This window comes from Cajanus cajan, chromosome 9, assembly GCF_000230855.2.
Source record: "Cajanus cajan strain Asha chromosome 9, NIPB_CcT2T_4, whole genome shotgun sequence".
Classification (NCBI taxonomy): domain Eukaryota; kingdom Viridiplantae; phylum Streptophyta; class Magnoliopsida; order Fabales; family Fabaceae; genus Cajanus; species Cajanus cajan.
In genome coordinates, this window is record NC_138525.1 from 10,824,452 (window position 1) to 10,841,577 (window position 17,126).

The 17,126-nt window shown below is 27.7% G+C and overlaps 2 protein-coding genes across 2 annotated transcripts; one reads left to right on the forward strand and one right to left on the reverse strand.

The window, feature by feature from the left end:
- The first annotated feature begins 1,707 nt into the window (after positions 1–1,707).
- On the forward strand, positions 1,708–6,792 carry LOC109804636 (eukaryotic translation initiation factor 2 beta subunit). The gene is made up of 10 exons (XM_020366472.3): positions 1,708–1,863; positions 2,594–2,643; positions 2,881–2,989; positions 3,089–3,144; positions 3,276–3,330; positions 3,457–3,545; positions 4,095–4,240; positions 5,744–5,886; positions 6,121–6,206; positions 6,584–6,792. The coding sequence occupies exons 2-10, from the start codon at positions 2,599–2,601 to the stop codon at positions 6,659–6,661; spliced, it is 807 nt and encodes a 268-aa protein (XP_020222061.1). The 5' UTR covers positions 1,708–1,863; positions 2,594–2,598; the 3' UTR covers positions 6,662–6,792.
- A 1,801-nt stretch (positions 6,793–8,593) lies between these two features.
- On the reverse strand, positions 8,594–11,887 carry LOC114916511 (uncharacterized). The gene is made up of 4 exons (XM_029273336.2): positions 11,282–11,887; positions 10,860–10,939; positions 9,971–10,196; positions 8,594–8,912 (listed from the first exon to the last, which is right to left on the reverse strand). Exons 1-4 carry the CDS (start codon positions 11,358–11,360, stop codon positions 8,791–8,793), a joined length of 507 nt encoding a protein of 168 aa, XP_029129169.1. The 5' UTR covers positions 11,361–11,887; the 3' UTR covers positions 8,594–8,790.
- Positions 11,888–17,126: the final 5,239 nt, after the last annotated feature.

The following is a 17,126-nucleotide window of genomic DNA, read 5'->3' on the forward strand; positions in this document are numbered from 1 at the left end:
AAATTGATATCATATACGTAAAATTTATCACTAAAATTCATGGGATACGTATTGATTTTAGTTTTGCTAACCATAAGCTATATTTAACACTAAAATTCATATAATATGATGAGTTTTGTTTATGCCATATATAATTTTAATCAACTATTAATTATAATTAATTTTAGAGTGAAATCTTATTAATAATCTGTTTCTAAATTTTATGTTATTTTATGTTGTGTCAACAAATATTTATTGAATTGTCTTTTAATTAAATGGATTTTTTTTTTGAAGAAAATTCATTTAGATGTTAACAACTCTATATAATAAAATGAATTTTTTTATGCCGGGTATGAATTGATTTTAATTTGCTAACCATAAGATATATTTAACTCTAAAATTAATATAACTTTAACACTAAAATTCATATAATATGATATGAGTTTTCTTTACACCAAATATAATTTTAATTATATAAATTATATTTTAAATTTATGATAAATAATCTATATTATAACATGATATTAATTTTTATAATTTATTTTAAAATATTAAAATTTGTTTATAAGCAAAATTTGAATTATTATTAAAGAAAAATTCCTTTTATCAAAGAAAACCTCTAAAAATATATTTCAGTTAAAAAGTAAAATTCCTTTTATCAAAGAAACCTCTAAAAAATTTGTATTTAATATATAAGAATTGATTTTTTGTTAACAAATATTTTCTAGATTATTTGGGTAGACTTTCTTATCTAGAAATTCATCCACATATTAATAATATTTTTTAATAATATATACCATGACTTTGATATAATGAAAAATATTGAAGTATATATAAGATAATTAAATAGAAACAATAATGAATCAAATAAAATAAAGTCAAAATTTATATCATATACCTAAAATTTAACACTAAAATCCATTGGATATGTGTTGATTTTTTTTTGACTTATTTATTTATTTTATACTGGACTGGGTATGTATTGATTTTAGTTTACTGACAATAACATATATTTAAGACTAAAATTTTCATGAATGTAAAAACATTTCGTATATAAAACATCCCCTAAAATTCATATAATATAATACGAGTTTTCTTTAAGTCAGATATAGTTTTAATCACTCATGAATTAAAACTAATTAATTATATAATAACCCTAAACCCTAAACTCATTAATTATATAATGAAACCTTATTAATAACCTGTTTTAAATCCTTATTTTATGCCAACAAGGGTTTTCTGAATTGTCCTCCATTTGAGTGGACTTTATTGTGTAGAAATTGATGTAAATATTAACAACTTTATATATAAGTCTAATTTTTGCACCAAAGAAGAATGACATGTCAAAAAGAGGCAATGAAGGAACATAATAGAGTATCATCAGAATGAACAAGTACAATATTTAATGCACATATAATTGTGAATCAAGTTTTATATATGTCGTAAATTTCACAAATATCAAGTTTTATTAGACGTAAATTCCGCCCATAATAAATCTCATAAATTTCACAATGATGATTAAAACTTTTAAATGATAAAAAAAAAACACATGAATTAATTATTCCAAAATTTATAATAATCAAGATGTTAAAAAATCAAAATCGCCTTTAAAGTCAACCTACAGGCCCAGTTATTTTTTCCGGCCATTAATCCACAGAATGAGAATCCATAAACCTATTAATAGGCCCACACAAACCAAGCCCATTCATCGAGGACAATAAAAATGAACAAAAAGAGAGAAGAAAAAAAAAAAAATCTGCAACGCACAGTTTTGTAGCGAAAGAAAGGGTTTTTGATATCGCAACCACCGGCCGCACTCTTGCTCTCTCTGGGGATACGATTCTCTTTGCTCTCATTTCAACCCTTTTTTCTTCGCTTCATCAGGTTTCGCTTATTTTCTATTCCTTTGATTTTTCTGTTTCTATCATTTTTTGCTCCGAATCGGTTTCCATCGTTTTTGCGTTCTCCACTCTGCGATGTCTGAAATCAGTTCTTCTTTCTACCGTTTATTCCTCCCTTTCTAGTTATCGGATTCGATGTCTGTTTTTGGAATCTGGTTGTGTATCTTTAAGGCGTGTTAGGTTTTCTTTTATTATTGTTTGGAAATCGTTTTTTTTTTAATTTTTAAAACACATAAGGCACACTTAGTTGCGTATGGATCTGCGGTTTTCGTAATTTCTGTGTATAGGAGTTCTTCTGGCTACTAGTGCTGGAAGTGGCTTATGTATTTTGCGCGTTAACAATTGAGGTTTTTTTTATTTTTTATTAATTAGGTCGAAAAGTTTGTTTGTTTTTAGTATTTAGCGGTTCAATCAACAAGTTCTCCAGCGTTTTTTGTATAATTATTTTCCGTTTTATTTTGGATTATTGATTATGATTTATAGCATTTGGGAGTTTAGGGCTTTTCCCTGGTAGACAAAGAGTGTTATGGGTTTCCCCTTAAGTGATTCTCGTATTGAATTTTCTTAATTTTGGAAAGCAATTTGATTTAGTAATATTTGGAGCTTAATTTTTTGCATTATTTTCTATTTACTTACTCTTTTTTTAATTGTTTTTTTTTTTTTTTATATGTATTTTTAATTCTAATCATGTACAAATTTTACTTGTGTTGCAGCAATCATGGCGGATGAAACTCATAATGAGGTGAAGGAGGAGGTTCCAGAAGTGAGTGTATTTTCCTGTTAATATCTGTAACTAAAAAATGCTTCCTCACTGTGTTTTTCTTGATTGGGTGTAAGGCCATAAAATTAGTTTTTTGAAGTTTTGTTTTCGGAAATTGCTAATTGTTATGATGGTATTGTTTTGTGCATATTTTTGTTACCAAGTACCAACCACGTTGATTAGTTGACACACCAATTTGTTGTGGCAATACCATCTCATGCCTGAATTTGTAAATTACAGATTGCACCATTTGATCCTACCAAGAAGAAGAAGAAGAAGAAAATTACAATTGTGGATCCTGCTGATGACCCAGTCGAAAAATTGGCTGAGAAGACAGAAAACCTCTCAGGCATGCAAAATAAAACAAGCAATTTCCTTTTGTGGTTTTGATTCCAGTGCTATCTAGAAATTGTGTTATGCATGATTCTCATTTGTTTTTCACTTGCAGTTGCTGATGGAGTTGAGACTGCATTTACTGGTTTGAAAAAGAAGAAGAAGAAGCCTGTAAGTCATACGTATGATTAATTAGATCTTTCCCTTTCTAATGAATAATTTCATCTATTGAGAATTTAAGTTTTTGATGTTGCTAGTATTTTGTTGGAAGCAATTTGACACCTGATGCTGTCTGATTGTAGGTTGAAATCAGTAACTTGAATGATGAGAGTGGAGATGCCATTGAAGATTTGGATGGTGAGCAGCGTATACCTGTGTAAATATTGTGTGTGAATATTGGACCGTGTTTGTTATGACAACAAGTGATGTCTTGAGGAAAGCTTATTCAACATTGATTATTTGATAATCCTTTTTGGCATTTAGATCACGCTGAAGATGATGAAGGAGAAACAGTTGCTCCCCAGGCTCGTTATCCTTGGGAAGGGAGTGATCGTGATTATGAATACGAGGAGGTGTGTTGTATGTTAATTACTTTTCTGCAATGCTGCTATAGCGACCTCTGTGATTGAAATGCCTATGTCAAGCTTGTTTTATGTTGATTTTTGCTGCATCACTTAGTTGAAAAGTTTTTCTGAGCTGGTTTTAATTTTCATCCCTAATTCTGATTATTTAATATTTATTTTGTGGTGCCTGTGGATCTGCCCTGTTACGTTTCCATATATGTTTCATAGGGTGATTGTGGTGGTGGTGGGTGGTGGTTGGGGGGGGGTTGCTCTTGATTTTATAGTTTCTTTAAATGATTGAAATCTTTAATCTGGTAGCATTTTATTTAATGATTTGTGTGCCTTGGTTATCCTTATTGGATCAAGAAATGTTGGTTTTTTTAAACACTAAACCATCTAAATGGAATTTTTGTTGGCATGGTGGTCCAATTATAAAGCCATAATATATAGTCTAAATCATTTATGCTATATTCTGTTCTTTCTTTACTTGGAAGCTGCTTATCTTGCCTTACCCTTCCCAAACATCTCTATCCTGGATCCTGATGTGTTATTGTGCAGCTTCTTGGCAGGGTGTTTAACATTCTACGTGAGAATAATCCTGAACTTGCTGGAGATCGGCGGAGGACAGTTATGAGGCCTCCTCAAGTTCTTCGTGAGGGCACAAAGAAAACTGTGTTCGTGAATTTTATGGATCTGTGCAAAACGTATGTTGATATTTCATGCAAATTGGTTCACATTTTTTTTTTTTACTTTTTTATTTTATATTATTCACTCAATGATGATGGGCACATCAGTTTTGTGATGTTGGTTTGAAATTTCTTGTACTCTTTTGGACACATCAATGAACATGGACATAACAATTATAGGGACCTTGACTTTGTTGTGTTGGAGGTGGATCTGTTGCTGAATCCAAATCCAAGTAAACCATCCAATTAGAAGGTTTACTGCAGATAGAACAAAATGACCTTAGGAACTGCCATGATGGGTGACAGTTTATGTGTTGTATAAGGTAGTTATTGTGACTGCTGTGCAAACAAGTTTATGTGGAAGGGGGGAGAGTTAGTTATGTTTTTATCTAATTGTATGGTGTAGTTTACAAAGTTAGGAGTTAGATATTATGTCAGTCCTTGAAAGGAGAAACATTTTATGGAGGAACCCTAGGCTCTGGAACTGTAATTGCCCATAAGGTGTGTTGATGAATTCAATGATATTCCCCTTTTTATTTAGTTTAAGAATTGGATGCATATACCAATCCTGTTATTTTATTTGTCACTGTTCTGTTACGCACAGACAGATTCTGAATTTCCACTAAATTTCTTATTTCCAAGGAATAGTTCTGAACTGGCATTTCTTTAAACATTTGTTTTCAATTTTCTTTTCAGATCAGATTATTGCTGTATGTTTCTTTGAGATTAACTTTTCATGAATGAATGCAAATTGCTTGCCTTATTAATGAATGCAAAATGCTTGCTCAATTAATGAATGCCTGCTGTATAGAAGTTTGGGAAATTTCTACATACCTATTGATTTTGTTCAGCTAATAATGATTACCATTTTTTTATGCCTTTGTTGACTGTTTATTCCCCCATGCCTATATTTTGCTTAAGTTTTTTTTTGTTTTTTTGTTTTTTATTTTTTTTTTTTTTTTTTTTTTTTTTTTTTTTTTTTTTTTTTTTTTTTTTTTTTTTTTTTTTATTTTTTTTTGTTTTTTTATGTTTTTTTTTTTTTTTTTTTTTTTTTTTTTTTTTTTTTTTTTTTTTTTTTTTTTTTTTTTTTTTTTTTTTTTTTTTTTTTTTTTTTTTAATTTTTTTTTTTTTTTTTTTGTTTTTTATTTTTTTTTTTTATTTTTTTTTTTTTATTTTTTTTTTTTTTTTTTTATTTTTTTTTTTTTTTTTTTTTTTTGTTTTTTTTTTTTTTTTTTTTTTTTTTTTTATTTTTGTTTTTATTTTTTTTTTTTTTTTTTTTTTTTTTTTTTTTTTTTTTTTTTTTTGTTTTTTTTATTTTTTTTTTTTTTTTTTTTTTTTTTTTTTTTTTTTTTTTTTTTTTTTTTCTTTTTTTTTTTTTTTTTTTTTTTTTTTTTTTTTATTTTTTTTTTTTTTTTTTTTTTTTTTTTTTTTTTTTTTTTTTTTTTTTTTTTTTTTTTTTTTTTTTTTTTTGACATTAGGTATGCTTCCTTTTTGTTAATGTACTTCTATGCTATCTTTTAGAATGCATCGGCAGCCAGACCATGTCATGGCTTTCTTGCTTGCTGAGCTGGGTACAAGTGGCTCCCTTGATGGTCAGCAGAGATTGGTTGTGAAGGGAAGATTTGCACCAAAGAACTTTGAAGGAATTCTGCGACGATATGTCAGTAAGTATTTGTGTTTAATAATCGATAATCTGTTGTGTTTCACAAATGGAAGGTAAGTATCAAGGTTCTGTGTTGTGTAAGATGGCGTGTTTCTATTGCTTAATATATTTTCTGGTATGTTTTTTTAATACATTTGTCTATAACAAAACAAGAACTTTATAAATGTGCCCCTGGCTATTTTTTTGCCGTCTATTTTGGCCTATCAGTTGAAGTCATCACTTTTGTTTTTCTCAGATGAATATGTCATTTGCCTTGGATGTAAGAGTCCGGACACTATACTTACCAAGGAAAATCGTCTCTTCTTCCTCCGGTGTGAGAAGGTAAATTTTCTATACACTTTTGCTTGTTTCTCTTCTTCCTTCCTCTTTTAGTTTTCATGCCAAGTGTCTCCCTCCTACCCACCTTGCTGCTAGAACCCCTCAAAGATGATGGTTTCTTGTAAATGGTCTGTTTTATTTATGGTCACTTTGACTTGATGGATTTTGTTTGTTAGTTTCTCTTAATAAATTAAAGCTTAAGAATGGTTTTTTTACCCGCATCTCAAATCGCTATCTGTTTATTCTGTGTTAAGTAGTACCAACTGATTGAAAGTTGTTATCTTGTACTGGTAAAAGTACTGCCGAAAAGGAAAGTGTTAGGAATATTTTACATCTTGTCATTAATATCCTATTGTAATACTCTGGTTTATTGCTTTCAGTGTGGATCAGGAAGATCTGTTGCTCCAATCAAGGCTGGATTTGTTGCTCGTGTTGGCAGAAGGAACACGGGGACATGATTTGGTCCTACTTTTAATATTTGTAATTGGCTGGGAATATGAACCTTTTTCTGAAAGTTTTGCCCTTGTATTATGTATCTCTTACCCTACTCCAATTTTGAGTTTGTTGCAGTAATGGTATCTTGAGTCAATATGTTTTGTCATTTAACCTCTGGGTGCAAGTATATTTCTTCTAATGAAAATGGTCACAGACCAAAATAGTTTTAGGAAATCACAAATCTTAATTCCATTTAGAAAAATCTCAATTTTTAATTTCATTTAAGCTTTTATATTTTGCTTAATAGAGTTTAGTATGTTTTGCATAACTTCAGGTCCGGTTCCGTGTAGGGTTGATGGTAGTGTCAAAATCTTCCAGTTTTGTTGGTTCACAACCTAAACTTGGATATCCAAACTAAGCCTCCCAAATTTACCAACCAAAAATGAGCAACCTTTTGGGCCAGTATACCCCCTTGAAACAAACGTTGTGACCCTTTACAGCAGACTCGAGATTAAATGGGACAGGTCGGTTTTCGAATGCGGAAATCCCGAGTCCTTGACTCCTTGCACCAGACGGGTGTGTTTTGGTGCTTGCAAACATTTAATTTTGATTTACAAAGTTAGTCTTGGCTGAAGAAAAGGTAAGTGGATTTACAATGCGCATTTAAACATAATAGGCCAAGTGAAGGAAGACAGCTAAGAGCCTGAGCCATCCTTGCAATTGTGCAATACAAGTTTTGGTAATTGAATTTGCAAACTTAAGCTGCGCATATCCAATATTAAACCCTCAAACGAGACTCCATTTCAAATCACGGGTGCCTAATCCGCGTGAACAATATTTACGTTGAACATTGCTTTGGACGCCAAAGAAACTGCATAAAACGCGTTTGCGGTTGTCAATTTATAGATAACAGTGAGTCGGTGAGTCTAAGATCCCACTAGCTAACATTTTTTTTCCTGTGTATATATATTATTATTCTTAATCTCAACAGCCAAAGCCATTTGATGAAAGTGAATTGAATAGATTATTAACAAACTAATTTTGCAACTTTGATCCACCTTTATTTAGGGTAAAAACCAGGGTTTCAGTAATAATAACAGTGAGTCGGATTCTAAACCCTAAAATGAAGCAATTTGCAATGTTTAGGAAGTAGACTAAATTCAAGCTTTAGTCAAACATTAAAGAAAAACAGTTATCCTAATATTTATTTAACTTGTCTTAAATTTATGCCTTGCGTGATACTAAAATTTATGTTGCCCCAGGCTGCAATTAAACATTTTAATTATAAGGGAAATATTTGTCCTAAAATAGAATTTGGATCCTTTCATGTTGAGTAGCATCATGTATGGTGAGTTTTTTTTTTAAAAGATAAAAAATATTACAAAAATGATTGTAACAAAAATCAATTCTAGTTCTCCATACTTCTACTATCTCAACCTCTTTCTTTCCACTGCTATAGTAATCATATATAACTTAGGGTTGCACAATGAAAAGTACAATTTTTTTTCTTCAAATTTACTTATAATATAAGTTTTTAATTTTATTAAAGCACTTTGATATTATAAAGATTTTACTTTACCATCCATTATGAATATTAATGTACAGTAAAAATGATGTCTTTTGTAATTAATTTAAAAATAAATTATATACGTACTAACAATGTAGTATTTTTATACTATAATCCAATTGCAAATCACCATGCAATATTGCAATAAGTTCGTTATCTTTTATGCTAACTACCATAAAAGTTGTATAAAAATAATTTCTGATTAGTTAAAAATGAATGCACAATATATATATATATATACACAAAATTTTTAAAGTTATATATAAAATGATTTGTAATTTGTTCATAATGTAAAATTCTTCCGCTATAAAAATAAACTATCTTTTCTTGTCACTTGTACCAACATGGTTATTTTTAGGTATGTATATGATATACATAATAACAAGTATTTCTTGTTATAAATAAATTTGTCTAGCGTTTTTTTCCTTATTCTGCTATGCATACTAAGAGTAATCAGGACTACCACTTGCTCATTTATTTGTATGGATTACATATGAAATCATAAGACTCAACATTCAACTCAATGTCCATGTTGCTGCTATCTCCTATGCTCCGGTATCCATCCACACATGGCTGAGAAAACTTTCACACACCATAGGTGGCAATGAAGGCCGCGGTGGTTAGAGTTGAAACAAGGGGCATATATAGTCTCCCATACAAACTAGTGGCACTGTTAGGATTAGCTTTCGTTACATTTGTATTGAAACCTGCATAATCAGCCGCACCAAAAGCGATATTTAGTTTTGTTACTTGTCCCAAAAAGCTGGTGCAGTTTATTAGGAAACAAAATGATACACTTATAATAATTCATTTGAAAACTTGTATATAGGGATAGTAATGGGCCCCATAGGGGGCGGGGTAATAGTAAATCTGTCCCTGTTCTGCTGTATGAAAATTGGCCTCATACCCACCCCATATTCACGCGAGTATCCATTAAGCGACTATCAATGAATTTCTTGAATACCCATAGATATTCATGGATATTTATAAATTTTTTAAGAAATTAAAAAAATTACATTACAAATAATTTTAAATTTATATTTAATGTCAATGAAAATATTAAAAATAAAAATTCAATGTTAATTTTGAATTTGTATTTGACGTTAATTCGATTGAAATAATAATAAAAATGCAAGATAATCAATAATTTTAAAATACATCAATCTTATACAAGTAAGGGAAAGTCTCATATCACAAAGTTACAATAATTCAATCTCATAATTCCAAACGTAAGTAAACAACTTAAAATACATAAATCATATTGGTTCAATCAAAGCTAAAAAATTAATCAAATTACATTCAACATAATTCTATGGAAAGAAAATAAGATGAGAGTGTAGTTTTAGGGTTATGTGGTATAAGAATAATTAGGATATTTAATAAATATTATTAAACAGGTACCCACGGGTATGGATATCATCATACCCGTCCCCGCTCCATTTATAAACGGGTAAAAAAATTATACATCCCCATTATCCGCGAGTATCCAATTAGTCTATCCATTTATTATCCGTAGCGGATTTTACCCCACAGATACCCGCGGGCCGCATGTATTTTTGCCATCTCTACTTATATAACATAATAAATGATGTGTAAAGATAAATAAACACATATTGTCTACATTAAACTTAAAATTTGTCTTTTGTTTATTGATAAAAAAACCTCGTAACAATGAAGAGTTTGTATGTACTCATAAAATTATGTTCATCTTTTTGTTACTTTGTTTGAATTTCAAGGGTGTAAAGTGGAGTGTTAAAGTTGTTACCTTTAGTCTTACTGGAACAGGCTGCTTTAGTGACATTCATGACATAGGAGACGGGTTGTTTGGTCGCAAAGAAGAAGTCTCTCTTCACATCTTGGATGCAATCTAAGACAGATCGGATGTGGTCATAGCAACCATTGATACAAAAGTCGCTGATATCAGAGTCAGAGACAATTAGCGCACCAGCGATTGTCAGTGAGTATCCACCCTTCAAGCAAGGTGTTGAGTCCTACACACATGTTCAAACTAGTAGTGTGATTGGATGAAAAATTTAAATAGAGTAATTCATTTGTTTAAAAAATTTTAAATTTTTTATGATGAAATAACTTGTTTGAATTGAGAATTTATAAAGAATTTAAAATTTAAGTATCTGTGAAATTTTTTAAAATAGTAGAATTTAAATTTCTAAAAAAGTAAAAATTTAATAATTTCTCATTTTTTTGTTATTTCACTTATATTATTTTATCTTATTTCTTCATGTTTTTAATTATTAAATATTTAAAAATATTTTTAAAATTATTATACTAACCTAATATTATTTTTTTAAAAGTTATTAAATATTTAAAAATTAGTTAATATTTATTTTATAAAAATTAATTTAAAAATCTCAATATATAAATAATTTTTTAAATTAATTTTACTATAGTGAAATCAAATTATCATATCCAACCTAATAATTTAAAATTTAAAAAATTTGAATTGACTTATCCAAACACAATATTTTAAGAATTATAAAAATTGAAATCAAAATAATTCAAATTACAAGAACTTAAAATTTTCCATCCATCATTATTTTGAAGCAATAACATAATAGCTATTAAGAGAATATCTAAAAAAGTTAACACATGGTGATTGATGTGAATATATAGAAGAGGCACCAATAGCTTATTACATTATCCTTCATGCAGAAGTAAGCGCTCCTCCAACTCTCGAATGGGCTTAAATTTGCATTTCTCCTCGGTTCAGTTGTATCTGAATGGAGGAACACAAAGTCAAGTTTCTTAGGATTTTTCTACAATAAATAATAAGCACCAAAATACTAAGGAAAAAGGGTTTATGTCGAAGTTGTTTTCTTTAAGGTTAATTAAACCGTTTTCATATAATTTGTGAACTGTATTAATAATTATTCTTATATCAACTTGGTGAAATAAGGGGAAAACAGCTTATGGATATTTCATGAGTTATTTTTTTTTGTAAGTTTTCTCAGTTATACATGGTTTTATATCATAAGATAAACTCAACTAATTAAACTGTAAATAAATTCTAGCAAATGCAGCTAGAAAGAGAAGGATTGTGAGAAAAAGGAATACTAACTTTCAGCATTGATGTGGTTGACTAGGAGAAAAAATGTTCCCAAAGTAAAGCAAACGAGGAAGCTGCTTTTGGCATTCATTATTGTTCCCTAATGATCAAATTAAGGACACTTATTTGACCACTTGTGTTTGTGAGGGAATTCTGGCTTTGCATAATATTTATATGTTTCAGAGCAATGAAAGTTGCTGAGATTAAAACTAAGAAAAATGTTGTTATTTTCGGCATATGATGAGAATATGGCATCAAACATGGAGTATTTGATACAAACAAGGGCACACTTGAAATTTAGAAACATGGCAAAATGAAGGGTTTGCATCAAGACAGAAAAATGAAACATGTTTTTTTTCTTTTGGAGGTTTGTGTCGGAAATATAGAGGTGGGATACAATACAATGATTGCATCGTCCTAGGCAAGCTTATATGTGCAATTTTATAATATAAACGATGGGAATGTGTATGTATCTGTATCCTTTTCAACGCTACATCTAATTTTATATTTTGTTTTTGAATCTGTATCTCCTGATCATGTTTATTACATACGGACAAACCGCAAAGTTCAATTAATTTGTAGGTTATGAACATTTTTTAGATATATCTTTCTAATTTTTTTAGGATAAAATTAAACACACACTCCCAACAGATTAACACATGATTTTCCTCAATTATCATTACATTATTTAATTCTAACTTATTTTTTATCTAATAAAAAATAGCTGCTTACAAATTATTCTTAAAAATTATAAATTTTTTAAACATATAAAATATGTTAAAAAAATGTATTCCTAACATTATGCCCTATGAAGCCACACCGTGAGTACAAATTAATCTTTAGTTATCGATTTTGAAATATTGTGTAAATTATATTTATGAAAAAAATCAGATATTTTAAATGTTTTTATTTGAGATGAATTGACATGTTAATCTTTTATATTTATAAAAACGATTTAATGAAATATTGTCCCATAATTTACTCATCAAACGAGACTTTAAATTTATAGAAACTAAAATATACACGCACAATTAATTGGTTATATATGTAGTGAATGCCTCTTGTGATTTTTTTTTTGAGAAATTATATATATATATATATATTATATATATAATATATATATATATATATATATATATATATATATTGGAATGGAAACAAAATTTTACATCGCTATAATAGAATGAACATGAGTTTATATACATTTAATTATCTTCATTGTTAATAGATCTTTTGAGTGATGTCTAAAAATAAAACTATGAGAATTTAGGTTCAAATTGGACAATATCCTATCAATATGATGGAGTTAGCAAATGGATTTGGATAAGATTCTTTGTATCCAAACTCTTTCTAATGGTGAGTTCATGTCATTACTATAATTTCTCTTATTACATGCGATTTTTCCTGTGAATTTTTATAAAAAAATTCGCAGGAAACGTTATTCCTAAAAATTTTCCTGCGAAATTTTATTTGCAGGTAATACCTTCGTGAATAATATGTTTTTGCGAATTTCAAAATTCGTAAGAAACTTTCCTGCGAAAAAAAAATTCGCAGGAATGTTTTCAGCCAATTTTTTTGCTAGAAACTCTGCATGTAATAAGAGATTACTATAAATAATTTTTTATGAAAAAAATTAAAGAAATTACTATAAATAATTCTTTCTCTTTCAAATGCTCATAATGAACTCATTCGAAATATTTGTTTCCACACCTCCAACATGTGATACATAATCTTTTAAATTCTAAGATTGTAGAGTATAAGTCTAACACTCAACCATACAAATTAACTTGTAGGTAAGTGTTGTCTCAACTTATATACTCTTTAATTGTCTGATTTTCAATCGATGTGGGACTTGAAGTTTTTTAAAAATATTAAACTTATAAATTTTAAAAAAAAATTTAATTTTTTTTGCAAATTAAAATTGGCAAGAAAATCCGCAAGAAAAGTTACCTGTAAAATTTTCTACTTTTTAGTAAATATTACTTGCGAATTTATTTTTGCAAGAAAATCTGCAAGAAAAAAAATAAAATTCTTACAATATTTTCTGCAAATTTTTACCATGAAATTTTTTTTTCATGATCATTAAAATTGTAGCAAAATTTGCAAAAATTTCTTGTAGATTATTTTTCATAAAAAAAATTTATAAGAAATATCTGTAAATTATTTTTTACAAATTAAATTTGTAAAAAAAAATTTGTGAAATTATTATTGCAAGAAAATTCGCAAAAAATTTCTGTAAATATTTTTTTGTAAGAAAATTCGTAGGAAAATGACATTTTTTCTAGTAGTGTGTCTGGAAGAGAGTTTTTCAGGTTAGGAGATGGAGTGACGGTGCAAGTACTTAGAATGTGAATGAGTTCTATGAGTCACCATTAGATATACTCATTGGATTGATAACTTTCTTTGTGATGGAGGGGTAAACCATGATTTTTTGTTTTGATAGGAGGATTGTTGGGATGGAAACAAAGTCTCATATCATTCATTGTTAAGAGATCTTTTGAGTGATGCCCAAAAATAAAATCGTGAAAGTTTAATTTCAAGCGGACAATATTTTATCTTCATGAAGACATGTGTGTGGTAACTCCGATAATAATACACACTACTACCAGGTTTATTTATTTTTAATTGTAAATAAATATGAGTGTTAACACATTAATTTATTCATAGTTATTTATCAAACTGAAGTGAGTGTGATTTTATACTTTATATATAAAAATATATTATATTTACATAAATTATTAGTTTAAATACGTTTTTAATCCATCAAATTTATTTAAGGTAAATTTATTTTTAGTTCCTCAAATTTTAAATTAATTCTTTTTAATCTTGTAATTTCAAAAGTATTTTTTTAATCCTTATACTTAAAATTTTGTTAGAGAATCTATTAAATACGGTCACATAAAATATATATGTTAATGTTTCTATTAGTGAAAATATCACATTAAGATTAATTGATATTATATAACTGTTTCAATTTACTACTTTCATATATGTTATTAATAATCTGAAGGGTTTAAAACGATATTTTTGAAAATTATAAAACTAAAAATTACAATTTTAAGTTTGAGAGACAAAAAAAAAAATTATCCTAAATTTGACAGATTAAAAATATATTTAAACTTAACTTATTTAAGTAAAATAAAAAAACCTAAATAACAAAAGAAAAGAAATGAATAAAGTAATATATATTTTACTTTTTCTTAAGTAATATTTAGAATTCGAATTTCGTGTATCGTAAAAGAAAATAGTTTTATTAAACTAAAAATGTTTTAGCTCTAACAATATCTCTCACTCTTAAAAATAAAAAAAGTAAAACGAACTTGAGAGTTATGTGTTATCATAAATAAAATAGAAGCAAAATAGATGTGCATAAAGAACACATTAAGTGTAATAATTAACCTCTATGTTTTAAGTGTTATATATAACTCATTAATTCCATTACTTTATGAAATCACCATTATATTTTAGAGAAAGTAAGCTAAAGTTGGATGTGAGAGTTGTGAATGATAGAACAAAAAAGAATTGTAGGACGTGAGACATTATATCTAGAATGGAATTGACCTATCAAATTCGGGTCCCTCAATTAAAAAGTGGGTTTCAAATTAATTCTTTCTCTTTCGGCCATTAACCCCAAACAAAAAGAAGAAGGAAAAAAAAAACAAAGAGGAAAGAGACTTTTACACAATGTCACACACTTTAATCTGAATGACAATAATCGAAGCTTAAAAGATGTTTGGCTTTCGACTTATGCTATGCACGATGCATTGTATATAAATGATAATTGATGCTGCATGTTGGGCCACACCGTAGGGTACTACCTCATGGAAAGTCATTCTTGTAAAGTTATTAATTTAAATTTTGAACTCAACCTCGGTTGAGTAGAATCAAGAATGCATGAATTGTTGAAAATCTTTTTAGCATTAAAATTCAAATTTTATGGATAAAAAATTATGAGATGATAGATTTTATCTCGGCCTAAAATAGAACTTTGGTCATTTATTTTTATTTTAAATTTTAAATTGATTATTTAATGTTAAAAAAATTTCACTTCAGTCTTTTAAAGTATTTTATATGTCAAATTAATCATTTTATCAACTTTTCACACTATATAAGAGTATTAATTTTGGATGATATTATATTTTTATATCTTGTCAATGTCACTAAATTAACTAGATTAGTAAGATAAATTGACGAAATGATCAACTTGATCTAACAAAATGAATTTTTTAAACTTAAATGATTAAACTAAAATCTAAAATAAAAGTAAAGGATCAAAATTATATTTTTAACCTCTATCTTGTTATCCATCTTTATATATGTTACATATAACTTAGATATCTTGGGTGAGAGTATAATTAATTTGTTAATAATAAGTTACAATAAGTTGTTGTTTCATATTATTTTAATTTTTTATATTATCTATATATAAATTTGTAGGAAAATTATTTTACATATATTTTTGATCTTCAACAAAAAATTTGATGTTAAAAATAATATAGAGAGAAAATTTTATTAAAATAATATGATCATAAAAACAAAAATAAATTATGAAATCATATATTTAGTTGATTTTTTTTTGGTTTTATTTATACATATTAAATCAATTTATTTTCTTTTTATTGATTTAGCTGTCAACTGAAGACATTTTTTTTTAATTGTATTGGGTTCGATATCTACAACTAAGATCGATGAATTAGATTTTTGAGAGAAGATTTAGTCCCTTACTACACTTGTTCCTTCACCATTAATGGTAATATATTTTATATATTGGACAATAAATTTATATTCATGCCTTATTTGTTGTTTTGGGTTTTGCAATAGTTTGGACCATCTTTTCTTATTTTGTCTTAACAAGACCCAATAAACTAATATACAAATTATTCTCATAGATCTAATAACTTCTTATCCTTTATTAGTCCATTATTAATATATAAAACTTCTCTATTATATTGATGTTTTAGAGTTGAAAACTTTAGAGTTTAGATGTGTCTTAGTATCTAAGAAAAAATCATTTGTTATGTTGGAGTTAAATTTCTCCGGTTGATCTCCAGTATTAAGAATAGGACATTCACATTCTAAAGGTACGAAAATATAACACGTGAGATCTTCTTTTCCCTTCATAATTTTTAAGGGATTATTGATATTATATTTCGAACATAATATGTCATGTTAAAAATTTCTACCCATAAATGACTTGATAGAAAAATTATCGTAAAGCATGATCATTGTTTATGCTTGCAAGGTTTTTATATATTCTTTCTTTCTGGTATGACATTTTGCTGAAGTTCTATTACTAGTAAAGAGAAATTATGAAGGAAAAACATTATTTTCGTAGAAAACTTTAAACTCCTCATTGTTAAACTCTTTCACAAGGTCACTTCTCATGCCTACGATGCAAAAAACCATTTTTTACAAAATATTTAAAAAAATATTAAAATATTGATGCTTGTGAACTAGAAATAAACTTATGTGTATCTAAAATATAAAATCAATAATTCTACTGTATATAATTTTTTTTTCACCAAGTTCATGATCCGGTAAAACCAAGCAAACCCATGTTAATAACTTAAGTTGTTTAGAAGTAAAAACAATATTTAAGAGAAGTTTTAACTTGTTTATCTTTTTTATGAGCTTCTCAGAGCATCTCCAATGACTGATGCTTGGAGAGTTGTTTAATCTAAGCAACACGTGCTTAAAAAAATTTATTATTGAAGGAATCCTACGTGGCATGAGAGTTACTTAAATTTTTGTTTGGGTGGTTGTACAAGTAACAATTGGTAAAATAAAATACAATTAATTCTTAACTGAAAAAAGAGGGAAAGGGGGGGGAGGGAAGAGAAAAGATGGACACAAAACA

Excerpts from the sequence above, each read along its gene's own strand:
- LOC109804636 (XM_020366472.3), top strand. The coding sequence starts at position 2,599 with ATGGCGGATGAAACTCATAATGAGGTGAAGGAGGAGGTTCCAGAA. Across the intron at positions 3,145-3,275 it reads AAAAGAAGAAGAAGAAGCCT|GTTGAAATCAGTAACTTGAA; the intron begins GTAAGTCATACG and ends GTCTGATTGTAG. Across the intron at positions 3,546-4,094 it reads GTGATTATGAATACGAGGAG|CTTCTTGGCAGGGTGTTTAA; the intron begins GTGTGTTGTATG and ends GTTATTGTGCAG.
- LOC114916511 (XM_029273336.2), bottom strand. The coding sequence starts at position 11,360 with ATGAATGCCAAAAGCAGCTTCCTCGTTTGCTTTACTTTGGGAACATTT. Across the intron at positions 10,940-11,281 it reads CAACCACATCAATGCTGAAA|ATACAACTGAACCGAGGAGA; the intron begins GTTAGTATTCCT and ends TCCTCCATTCAG. Across the intron at positions 10,197-10,859 it reads ACTTCTGCATGAAGGATAAT|GACTCAACACCTTGCTTGAA; the intron begins GTAATAAGCTAT and ends ACATGTGTGTAG.